Source organism: Anabas testudineus, chromosome 2, assembly GCF_900324465.2.
Source record: "Anabas testudineus chromosome 2, fAnaTes1.2, whole genome shotgun sequence".
Classification (NCBI taxonomy): Eukaryota; Metazoa; Chordata; class Actinopteri; order Anabantiformes; family Anabantidae; genus Anabas; species Anabas testudineus.
Window position 1 is genome coordinate 14,019,992 of NC_046611.1, and position 12,888 is coordinate 14,032,879.

Below are 12,888 nucleotides of genomic sequence, written 5' to 3' on the forward strand. Positions count from 1 at the left end.
AACATGACTCTGGACTCTACCTTCAGGTAACATAAAACATGTACAACAACAACAACAGTAAACAATAAAAAAAAACCTTTGTTTTGTTTATTTAGAAGTTTTATTGGTTTTGTAGACTTAAAAAAAAAACTTTATTTAAATGAAACCAAATATATTGCCAGACCCAAATATATTGCCAGACACGATCAGGTAAAAGATAAAAGCTTTATTGTATCAGGTAGTGTTTAGTACGATGGAGGCAAATACAGGAAAAAGACTAGGGAAGCAGGAGACTCTGGGAGTTATAGTGGAAGACAGCATGGCTAGATACTCGGAAAAAAACACTTGGCAAGGCTTAAAGCAGAACTACGGAGGTCTGTAGGTTGATCTAAGAGTCGAAAAGATTAGTCCAGGAGAGAGTAAAGGGCCAAAAACACCAAGTGAGGATTGGATACAAACAAGTTCATAAAACATAAGGCAAGAAAACATAAGGCAAGGAAGTGTGGCAGAATTTTGGACAGCGGGTGAAGGTGAAACAGACATAGATGGAAACAATCAGGTTAATAAGTGAAGTTGGAAATATGACAACTGGTGGAGTACAGGAAGGTGACCAAAATAAAAGCATGGGACAGGAAACAAGAGGATGACGATCAAGAAGAAAGTTTAACTGCAATATTCTGATGAAGTAGATATATTGACTAGACAAGAGAGATGGTTTTAAACTACACAAACCTTTCCGTCCACACATGATGTCAGAAGACATTACAAAAGCTTCTTTAAGTCACAATTGGTCTTCCGCTGAGTACGGACACAGGCTTTTAAAGAGTGCATTACTCAGGTTATATTAAAATAAAAACTCTGCTTATTTGTTCATGTTTGAATATGTTCATGTATTAATGTGCTGGTGTCCGTGCACCATTCCAGCAGCCACTGGACAGATGGTCATGTTCGGCTGTCGGTGTCACCTTAATCTGTTCTGTGAAGATAAAGATAAAAGTCATCATGGAAATGATGCACTGTGTTCATTGTTAAAGAAGTATCAAATGCATTTAATAGTTTAATATACTTTAATATATTGATCAACAACCTCCATATGCACTTTACCATAAGCTACCGTATGATTAAAAAACAGAGATCAGTTACCATAATATTGTTATAATGTCTATACAATGCGCTGAAAATACTAGACCACATAAAGTGTCATATGCCAGGAATTGTTACTGTCACCTAAAATAATATAATATAACAACAGGCAATCCTGTTAAGTTATGATGTTCTTTTATATAATGTCAGTATTATAACCATCTACTGACCTCAGAGTCTCCAGAGCATGCAGTGGACTTTCCAGTAGCTCAAACAGGACTTTAACTGGCGAGTTAAGATCAAAGCTCAGGTCCAGTTCTTTCAAACTGCTCTTTTTGTACCTTAGAGCTTGGATCAGATCACCACTGTTATCAATAGAGAAGTGACTCCTTGTAAATCTGTGCAAAGAGGAGGAAGTTAGGAATCAGCTGATGTACGTGTGGAGCTCTAACCCACTTTAAACATGTAATCATGTGTCTTTACCTTACTGTCTCCAGTTTACAAGGTTGAATGCCCGGGTTGAAACCCACATAATCATAGTCAATCCTAATACTCTCCACCTCATTGAAACTCAGGTCCAACTCTCTCAGGTGGGAGGGGTTGTACCAAAGTGCTTTTTTCAGAACACCATAGCTATCTCCTGTAAGATTACAGTATCTAAGCCTGTGGAAAGACAAATGTATAAATTAAGAGTTTGTATTTTTGATTTGTGGTACAGTGCATAGGTGAATCTCATCCTAACGTATCACCTCATCTCAGTTAAGAGCATCATACAGTCCAAGCATGTTAAAAATCACTGTAATCTTACTGTTCAGTATTCTGACTTTCTGATTTCTCTGTTTTTACAACTTTATTTAACTTGCTCAGTCTCTGTACTGACCTCAAAGTCTGCAGTCTACAATGTGGACTCTCTAGTCCAAGAGACAGCAGTTTCACTCCTGAGTCCTTCAGGTCGTTATGACTGAGCTCCAGTTCTGTCAGATGGGAGGGGTTGGACTTCAGAGCAGAGGCTAAAGAGGCACAGCTGGCCTCTGTCAAACTGCAGTTGTTCATTCTGGACAAAATAAGCATTTAAGCCAATTAAGTATTTGACATATTTTTAAAAGTATTACTTATATCTACTAAGGAGTCTTTAGTAAGTATTAGCACTTATTCTTTCTGACAGTTACATTAGTCCCCAAGTGAAAACAACTAAAACACATACAGTATGTGTGGAGAAGTAAAAATGAACAGTAAATAGCTCCACAAACACAATTCTACAATAATTGGTGATCTTTTCTTTTAAAATAGCATTTAAAGCATTCATATATTATCATAAAACAACTGTTGGTTGGCAGACTGATTTTCATTTCACTACTCTCCAATACAGTCTATCTGACCTGAGAATCTTCAGCCTGCAGTTTACATTTCCCAGTCCATCAGACAGCCGCTGCACTCCTGTATCCTGCAGGTTGTTGTGACTAAGGTCTAGTTCTTTCAAACCAGATAGGTTTGATTTAGGCTTCCGTAGAGCTGGAGCCAGAAATGTACAAGAAGTATCTGACAGTTCACAGCTCTCAAGTCTGATGAAGAAATAAATTAATTTTGTCAGGAATCATTTCTTGAAATCATCCCTACAACTACTGTAAAGGAGTAACATATAAGCTCACCCCAGGATTTCCAGACTACTATGTGGACTCTCAAGAAAATCACACAGCAGTTTCATTCCTGAATCCTGTAGTTTGTTGTAGCTGAGCTCCAGTTCTTTCAGCGGAAGGGAGCTGGATTTCGGAGCTGATGCCAGAGAAGCACTGATATCCGTCAGTTGACAGATAACAAGTCTATAAATAGTGGAGGTATGTCAAGTCAGTTACATCATACCAATAAACAGGAGCCTCATTCAGGAAAATGGACAGGCCTTAAAGTTTTTAAAAATATTTTACTGATTTTGGAATGTCTCCCAATGATTAACCATCAGGGTGAGGATTGATCACACAGCCTAAATTCACATTTCTTTTAGTTTCACCACTAAGTCTGCCACTAATTATTTATGATATTCAATATCATTTATATTTATATGTTCATATTTATAAATATATGCATAAAGTACAGAAGCTGTGTTATACTTAAAATACTGTGAGAATGCAGTAATTCTCAGGCTTTTACATTTTTAACCACAACTTTTCCTGTTCCATTTTTCCCAGTGTGTGCTTCTGCACTGACATTGTCCAGTACATATCGAATTTATGGACTGATTTACTTTCTGCCTAACTTTTTCTGTGACTTGTGTATCTGTCTTGTTGGTTTCCTTCCAACATTTTAATGAGATCTATTGTAGATGTGCCTAATTCACAGATTTGGTCATCTGGAAGACCAAAGAAATCTATACATTTGTTAAATAGGGTTTGTAGTAACCATCCAGACAAAATATCAAAGAACACAATCTCCACATAGAAGTGTATTGGTGCTACTTGCCATAACAACTGACCTCAAAGTTTGTAGGCTACAGTTTTCCAGTCCAGCAGACAGCACCCTCATTCCTGAATCCTGCAAGTTGTTTTCACTCAGGTCTAGCTCTCTTAGACAGGAGTTATATTTTAGACCCGAGACCAGATAGGTGCAACTCTCTTCTGTGATCTCACAGCATACCATCCTGTAGAGTGTAAGGGATTTAAGACAACTTGTACTAATCTACAGTTTATAGATCAAAGAGAGTACCTCCAGTACCTTAGAGTCTGCAGTCTACAATTTGGACTCTCCAGTCCAGAAAACAGCAGCTTCACTCCTGAATCCTTCAGTGCATTGTGACTCAGGTCCAGGTCTCTTAGAGCGTTAGACTTCAAAGCTGAGGCCAGAAAAGTGCAGCTGATCTCTGACAACCCACAGTTATCAAGTCTTTTTTTAAAAACAAAGAGGTCAAATTATTTCATTTTTTAATACAGCACATAGCCACATTAACAATGTCTGTGTTCAACAATTTATAAATCTACTGTGTGTAATATAATATATTGAATGAAATAATTATAGATATGATATACAATTATATTAATTAATAAATGTTTGAATGATTCAATAATTTACTTCTACATGATTACAGTGACTAAACTGACCTCAGAGTCACCAACTCACAGTCCGAACTCTGCAGGAAATCACTCAGCAACGTCACTGCTGAATCTTGTAGCTTGTTGTCAGAAAGATCAAGATTTTTCAGACGGGAGGGGTTAGATTTCAAAGCTGAAACCAGGAACGGGAAGTCTTTCTCTGACAACCTGCAGTCCATCAGTCTAAAAAGAACAAGGAAGCATGTATAGAAACACCAATACACCAACACCAATACCTTTCAATTACATTTTCTATTAAATCATCCATTGCAGCTTTGTAGCATTTTTCTGAAATGTGTTTTGCTTTATGGTAATATTTTGGTAAAGCCAAATGTAAGTAATGCTTAATTATTATTGAAACAGAGCAAGCAAGTGATAGGAAGACAGCTGGTTTCTTTACTATGTGACTCATTTCGTACCTGTTCGTCTCGGTCAAGTCTCCTTTATAAAATAGGTATTTACCTGGTTAAATAAAGGTTGAATAATATATCTATGCATGTATGCAATGTGCACATTCCAACTGCCAAATTTACACAATCTCTGTTACTTAGCATTGTGCTGACAGAATAACTGGAGATTGCCATTAATTTGGATTGATGTATCACAGACACAAAAAGACAAAAGAAACAGGGAGAGACAGACCAACTGACATATACATGCATGGATAAAGAGGGGATGACAAAAAAAGTTATTATATTTTATAAGACAGACTTTATCTGAACCACATAGAGGTGAAATTGAAGGCAAGATGTCTTTGTGGTCTACTGAGTGAAAGATATGAGTATACCTAATTAATTAGAAAACTATGAGTCCTGACTTACCTCAGAGTCTCCAGTTCACAGTCTGGACTCTTCAGACTATCACACAGTAGCTCCACTCCAGAATCCTGCAGGTTGTTTTCACTCAGGTCCAGTTCTTTCAGATGATGTGGGAAGCGCAGCGAAGCATAGCAGCTCTCGGACAGTTCACAGCTACAAAGTCTAATTATATTATATGTAACAAATTAAAAACTACATGCAAGCTTTTAAGATATATTATGTATGTATAAATAAGAAGACCAGGAACTAGCCTTAGAGTCTCCAGTCTACAGTGAGGACTCTCTAGTCCAGCAGACAGCAGCTCCACTCCTGAATCCTGCAGCTCATTATTACTCAGGTCCAGTTCTCTCACTTTGGAAAAGGGGGAACTCAGAGCAGAGGCCAGAAATGCACAGCTTCTGTCTGTCAGTCTACAACTCTTCATTCTGTAATTAGAAAATGTAGAAAACTTAAAAGCAGTGTTTTAAGAAACCTTTAATCTTTTTCCATGATTTTAAGTAAACTTACGTGAGAGATTCCAGTTGATTTTTGGATTCAAGAGACATTAATTCAGACAGCAGGTCATCCTCTGAGTCCTGTACAAACATGCTATAGCTCAAGTCCAGTTCTTTTATATTGGAGAAAGTTGACTTTAAAGCTGATGCCATAGCAACACAGCAGCTCTTCAACAAAGTGCAGAACCTCAATCTGAATAAAGGAATCAAGGAAAATATAAAATATACTGTTATGTGTTGAAGATTTAACTTAAGGGAAAATCAAAGGTGTGGAATTGCCTTACCACTGTATTTTGTCCACCAGCTTACACCAACAAACATTCTCTCACCTCAGAATTTCTAGTCTCCAGTTTGTCTTGCAGTTCTCATTAAAAAGCGTCTTCACTAGTGAATTCCAAAAGCTCCGGTTTTTACTGAGGTCAAGTTCTCTCAGAGAACAGGGGTTTGACGTCACAGCTGAAGCCAGAGAAGCACAGCTGATTTCCCAAAGTCCACAGTTCTGTAGCCTGTAATGAGAGGAAAAACTAATCAGACTCAATGTAACAAAAACAAACAAGAAAAAGAAAATCATAGAAATATAGAAATTAGATGTTTTTAAATTTTTGCTGATTTTAATATTTGTTGTAGGAAAGTGTGAATTTTCACCTCAGTATCTCTAGTTTACAGTGACGGCTCTCCACAAACTCAGATAGGTGCTTCATGCTTTCATAAGATAGGATGTTATCACTCAGGTCCAGCTCTCTTAGATGGGTGCTGGACTTGAGGGCTGAGAGCACAAAGCTAAGATAGTCTTGTTGCATTCCAGTGTGAAACCTGTCATACGAAGAAGAAATGTAATTGTAATTAAATTAAACACAAAAAAAGCCCTTTCCTCGTGAAAAATAGATGTTAGATTAATGACTTCACTAACCTCAGTATCTCCAGTCTGCAGTGTGGACTCCCCAGTGCAGCAGGCAGCAGCTTTGCATTTGAATCTTGTATATGGTTTTCTGTACTCAGGTACAACTCTCTTAGGTGGGATGGGTTTGACTTAAGAGCTGTGGCCACAGCTTTACAATAAAAGGAGTCACACTCAAAAAGTCTGTAATTAGAGATTTGACATCATGATGTTCCAAAGGTGTAGCAATACTAGTGACATGCTAATAATTGTCATGGCTCAGTCTTTCACACATTTTTTCCCCACCTTTTCTGTCTTGAATACTTTTGTCATTCCAGAAACTGTCTATTTTCACCTGTCCTGGAGTAAAGCCTGTTTTCCCAACACTCCATTCACCTAATTCCCCTTAGCTCCTCCCGTACCCGTTCCCCATGTACTCCTCAGGTCTAGCTGTACAGTGCTGTGAAAAAGTATTTGCCCCCTTCCTGATTTATTTAATTTAGTTTTTTGCATATTTGCCACACGTAAATTATTTCACAAAGATAATACTAGTAAATATAAAATGCAGTTTTTAAATGATGATTTCATTTCTTGAGAGAAAAGTCTGTACAAAACTGCCTGGATCTGTGTGAAAAAGTAAGTTCCTCCTGAGCCTAATGACTGGTTGGGTTACACTTGACAGCAACAACTGCAACTCAGCATTTGTGCTAACGGGAAATGAGTCTTTGCTGTGTAGGAATTTTTTCTCACTCTTCTTTGCAGAATTGTTTTGTAGGCCAGGTGGACTTACCGAACCATTCTGCAGTTCCTCACAACTGGAATCAGTCTTCGTCGTCCCTCTATTGATGTGTTGTACTTTTTCAGGTCCAACTCATCCAGAACCTCCTCTGACATCAGCAGCATGTAGGCCAGAGCTGAACAGTGGATCTCAGAGAGTTTCTTATCTGATCTGTTATCCGACTTCAGGAACTCTTGGATCTCCTGATATACAGATTGGTCGTTCATCTCTATCAGACAGTGGAAGATGTTGATGCTTCTGTCAGGGGAGGTGAAGCAGGTGTACATCTCTGTGAGTTCCTTGATAATTCTCTGTACTATTTCTGGACTGTTTTCCAGTCTCACCATGAAGGCCTCCTAAAAGTCTCTGGTTGGACTCCACAGAGAGGCCATGAAGAAAGCGAACAAACAGATCTAAGTGTCCATTGCTACTCTGCATGGACTTCTCCATGGTCTTACTTAGGAAAATCTCCAGGTATGCCCCACTGTTAGAGCGTTTAGCCCATTCTGGTCCTAGGAAAGCCTCTAGTACCTCGGTGTTCCATTTGGTGTAACAGTGGAACATGTAGACTGCAGCCAGAAACTCCTGAATGCTAAGATGAACAAAGCAGTAGACTGTTTTCTGTAGGATCACACTCTCTCTTTTGAAGATCTCTGTACAAACTCCTGAGTACACCAAGGCCTCTGTCACATCAAGACCACACTGCTCCAGGTCTTCTTGGTAGAACATGATGTTTCCTTTCTCCAGATGTTCAAACGCCAGCCTCCCCAGCTTCAGGAGAACTTCTCTGTCAGCCTCTGTCAGCTCCTGTGGACTCGTCTCATGTCCCTCATCGTACTTGTTCTTCTTCCTCTTTGTCTGAACCAGCAGGAAGTGTGAGTACAGGTCAGTCAGGGTCTTGGGCAGCTCTCCTCTCTGCTCTGTAGTCAACATGTGCTCCAGAACTGTAGCAGTGATCCAGCAGAAGACTGGGATGTGACACATGATGTGGAGGCTCCTGGATGCCTTGATGTGTGAGATGATTCTGCTGGACAGCTCTTCATCACTGAATCTCCTCCTGAAGTACTCCTCCTTCTGGACGTCAGTGAAGCCTCGTACTTCTGTTACCCTGTCAACACATGGAGGAGGGATCTGATTGGCTGCTGCAGGTCGGGAAGTTATCCACACCAGAGCTGAGGGAAGCAGATTCCCCTTGATGAGGTTTGTCAGCAGCACGTTGACTGATGACTCCTGTGTGACATCAGACACAACCTCCCTGTTGTTGAAAACCAGTGAAAGTCTGCTTTCATCCAGGCCGTCAAAGATGAACAAAGGTTTACAGACAGCCAGCTGCTCTGCTGTGACCTTCTGTAATGTTGGATGGAAAACATGGAGCAGGGTGAGAAGACTGTACTGCTCATCTTTGATCAGGTTCAGCTCCCTGAATGAAAGCAGAACCAGCAGACTGACATCTTGGTTTTCCAAGTCCTCTGCCCAGTCCAGAGTGAACTTCTGCACTGAGAAGGTTTTTCCAACACCAGCGACACCGTTCGTCAGAACCACTCTGATGTGTGTCTGTTGGTCAGGTAAGGCTTTAAAGATGTCGTGGACCTTGATTGCAGTGTCATGGAGGGTCTTCATCTTGGAAACTGTCTCCAGCTGCATCACCTCATGTTGGGTATTAACCTCTTCACTCTGTCCCTCTGTGATGTAGAGCTCAGTGTAGATCCTGTTGAGGAGGGTTCCACTTCCTGTTTCATCACTTCCTTCAGTCACACATTCACATCTCCTCCTCAGACTGATCTTATGTTCATCTAAAACATTCTGTAGACTGCTTTCATCTGGAATAAAATAAAAAAGAGAAGAAAATGCGTGAATAGTTACCTAAATTCACGTCCTTCCTGACTGAGAGTCCCTCATTTTGAAAAACTGTTGACACTGATGTGCATCAAAAACAGCAAAATACATTCAGGAATTTTTGTATGTCATGTTTTAATAATTAGTTTCATCGGATCAAGCCTTTGTTAAAGCAGCACTACACCCTAGGATTCCATCTGGCAATTATAGCTGAAGTATTTATATAGTATTTATGTAATATTCATTTAAAACACAATGTGAGGAGCACCATTGTGTAATTATTACGTTGTTAATTGTAATTGATGAGCAGCTGCAGCAGTTCAGTCATTCAGCAGCCATCGAGGCCATTACACATAATAAGAACTGAATGATAACAGTGTCATGTGCTGATTAATTAGACAGAGCTGAGAGGATGACTCATCATCACCATGCTGGCCTCTTAACTCCCTGTGATAGTGCCCTCCTCCTGCATCACGGGTCAGTCTCTTATTTGCACTCCAGATGTGTCCGTGCTAAAGTTCATCTAACATTGAGACTGTGTGGTGGGTAGTAGCTAAATAATGTATGGACACTTCCACCCTACGTGTTAACATGTCATAGGTGCATGCCGCCCATTAACAGCACCTGGTTACAGCGTCTTTACATTAACGTACAGATAACTCATTACCGCATTCATGCCCAATGTAGGCTTACGCAGCACTTGTGAAATGTGAGAAAATGCCATGATGAGCACATGACTTGTTCAGTATTACTTTGTACAATGTTGGTCTGATTGACTCTCTGCAGTCCAGGTCTGTTTTGTCTGCAGTGGGGACAGAAGGAGTCTCCCAATGAACCAGGCTGCTCCCAGTATGAGGTGATGCACTGTCTGCAGAACCAGTGTCCACAGCTGGTAGAGACTGGATCCTTCAGGACGTCCTGACACGAGGCACAGCAGGACAGCTGCTCCTGCATAAAATTTTGACTGCTCACAACAGAGAAAAAAAGAGAAAATGTTATGAACTATGCCATATATTTATGTATTCAAAAGTCATAATTTGCCATCTATAATCATATAAAGGGAAAACACAACACAACATATTTCTTCTGGTACATTTGGCACCATTAGCGATGTCCTGGTTTTCTGAAGGAATGTATACAAGTGTTTTTGCCTCCATTGTTCTAAAGGTACAAGCAGCTGATTGGTCTCTTACTTTGTGTCTGAGGGTCCAGGTTCATTACTGAAGTATGGAGGTGAGTCTTTGGACCAGTCACTCTTCATAGACACACAGCTGGATACTACTGTGTACTGCTGATTTCTGCAAATGTGAAATAAATTGTGTAGGTTTTGAACATTATAGTACAGCAGGTGATTTTACTGTTTGCATGTGATTTTAATTCATCCAGAAATAAAGAAACTTCACAGTGCAACTTTAAACTTGTGCACCCTTTAAATATGCTACATGTTGCCCGTACCCCTCCCATAGCAGAATTTAAGCAGCTTATTCATTTATACAAGTCCAAAAAACTCCCTCTCTTATCTGCCACCTGCAGGCTCTGTGATGAAGCTGCATCTGTCGGACACCTCTCAGAAACATACTACATATCATTCAGTGTCAGAAACACACACCATGTGGGGAAACCCCCTGTTCTCTCTACTGAAAATAAGTCACAGACTGATCTGTCCTTCCCCTGCACAGCACACATTTTCTGCAGCAGACAAAAGGATTTCAGTGAATCAATCTGAGAAGATGTTCATGTGAATTAAAGCACACAATAATCATTTTACACCATTTCCCTGACATATGGATAAGGGACTCAGATTAACTGTAATTATATTATAATTGTATTGGTGTGTGTGTGTGTGTGTGTGTGTGTGTGTGTGTGTGTGTGTGTGTGTGTGTGTGTGTGAGATATAGGAGAACCAGCACTCGTCCTGATCAAACATGTCTGAACAAATTCACATGTGAACAACAAAGGTGCAGCTCTCTGACAGCTGCTACGGTGGATGGTTGCACAAATGTGAAAATGATAATAATTTACACGTTTATTTAAAACTGCACTTCTGAAAACACTTTACAGAGAAAATAAAAAGTGGTTATGTGCTCATCTTCTCATTTATTCACTCTCTAAATTCATTTGTTAGTGATTTTAACTTTCTCAGTGACTTTGTAAAGTGAAAGTAAAATCACATGTAAATGTAACTGTTGCACAAACAAAAACCAGCTGCTCTGTGAAAGCCACACAGTCAGCAGAAGGTAAATATACTGTTTTAAATGATGATAAGAAGCTCTTACAAAGACAGCAAGGGTCCAGGTCTGTCACTGAGGTCTGGAGGATCTTCATCTGATGGGTCCCTGCTCACAGACACACTGCTGGATTGTACAGACGCTGCTCTGTCCTCGTCTTCCTCCATCAGCTCACATCTGAACAAATAGATCAGTAACTGACTTTAAGCTTAGAAAACCAGGAGCGAGTCACGCCCAAAAAACGTCCCTGTACAATGGAAAACACATCAAACACAGCTGTTTGTTTTGTTTCCAGTAAAATCTAATAAAAAAGATAATGCAGCCAAACAAAGTCCCCGTGTCCACAGGAAAATGTGACTAATGCAACTTTCCAGAGGATGTTTGTGCTCAGAGGGAGCCACCACCAACAAAAACCATCAGAAGAAGGCAGCGTGTGACACAGCACAGCAACAAACAGTAGCAAACACAGGTGGTTCTGTTTAACATCATCATTTAAAGCAGCAGATAGAGAAGTAAAGAGACTGGCAAAGGAAGTAGCACTGTGTCTTCGTAGATCTAGAGAGACAATATGACAGGCTGCCGAGAGAGGAGCTGTGGTTTATGAGGAGACAACAGTAGAAGAAGAAATCATAAAACTTCATAGGAAGACGACTGATTCTAATGTTGATGAGTTAATACCCCGTCTCTCACTTCCTGCTTTTCTTCCTGGTTTTTGTTGTACATTAGTAATCACATCCTTGTTTAGCTCCGTTTTTGTTCAACAGCTCACAGTGATCTACAATATTAACTATTTTAACATTATTATCATCTTAACTCCTACTAGATTTTATAGATAATCCACTGGGTGGGACACGCTCTATAAACACACTGTGAACTGTGTGGGAATCACACCTTTGCACATGTCCCTGTTTTAACAGACCTGAGAGCTATAACCTGACAAAGCTTCATTAATAATCTGTATATTATGAGTGAATGTGTGATCAGGATGATCATTTCTCTGACATTTCACATTTAAGGTATTATAACACAGATCTGTCAGTGCTCATGAAAAAGGATGGCAGGTATACTAATCTATCAAATATATTTAGATAGAGATACAGTACATTCTCTTACACTCAATAGCTACTATACCTACAGGTCTATAGAGAGGGAAGTTAGAGGGAAGCTCAAACTGGACTCTAATTATTTTAACTAACTATTTGAAATAATTGCTGCTTACAACATAACAACAATGCTCATGTTGTAAAACTGGACTGTCTGCTGTTCTGCTGTAAAACAGATTGACCATATTAAAGTTACTGTTTTTACATTGTTAATCACGCAGCGTGAGTCTGCAGTGAACTGATGTTGCATCAGTGTTTACTGCTTATAAAGATGTGATGACAGGCTGTTTTCATGATCTGGATCATAGATATTTCGTTCTCTGTGACAAAAAGCCGCAAACAACTTTCTTTATTCAATTAGAAACATTAGAATCATTTCCATCTGTAATTTATTGTTAACATGCTTACAAATAGAGCCTGCAACATATTTGCGTCATGTTTAAATAGTTTGCTCTAATAATGCATTTCTATATTTCTAAAAAAAAACAGAAGCAGGTTTTTTAACTGTATAATTTACCTGCAGCAGGAGAGGGAGATAGGCGCAGGTGTTTAGCGCCACCTGGCGTCTATCTGCACATGTACCTGAGGATTTACGGAAGTAAAAGGTGAGTA

At 39.6% G+C, this 12,888-nt stretch overlaps 1 protein-coding gene across 1 annotated transcript; it reads right to left on the reverse strand.

Annotated features, from left to right (window-relative positions):
• Positions 1-190: 190 nt before the first annotated feature.
• On the reverse strand, positions 191-11,717 carry LOC113163501 (NACHT, LRR and PYD domains-containing protein 14-like). Its single transcript, XM_033326715.1, is given in 20 exon segments — positions 191-955; positions 1,293-1,460; positions 1,546-1,725; positions 1,943-2,116; positions 2,442-2,624; positions 2,712-2,882; positions 3,530-3,694; positions 3,769-3,936; positions 4,152-4,325; positions 4,964-5,122; positions 5,212-5,385; positions 5,468-5,647; positions 5,784-5,960; positions 6,100-6,267; positions 6,365-6,535; positions 7,122-7,433; positions 7,435-8,929; positions 9,698-9,909; positions 10,139-10,243; positions 11,222-11,717. Coding segments are annotated over 20 exon segments (4,665 nt in total). The 5' UTR covers positions 11,341-11,717; the 3' UTR covers positions 191-945.
• Positions 11,718-12,888: the final 1,171 nt, after the last annotated feature.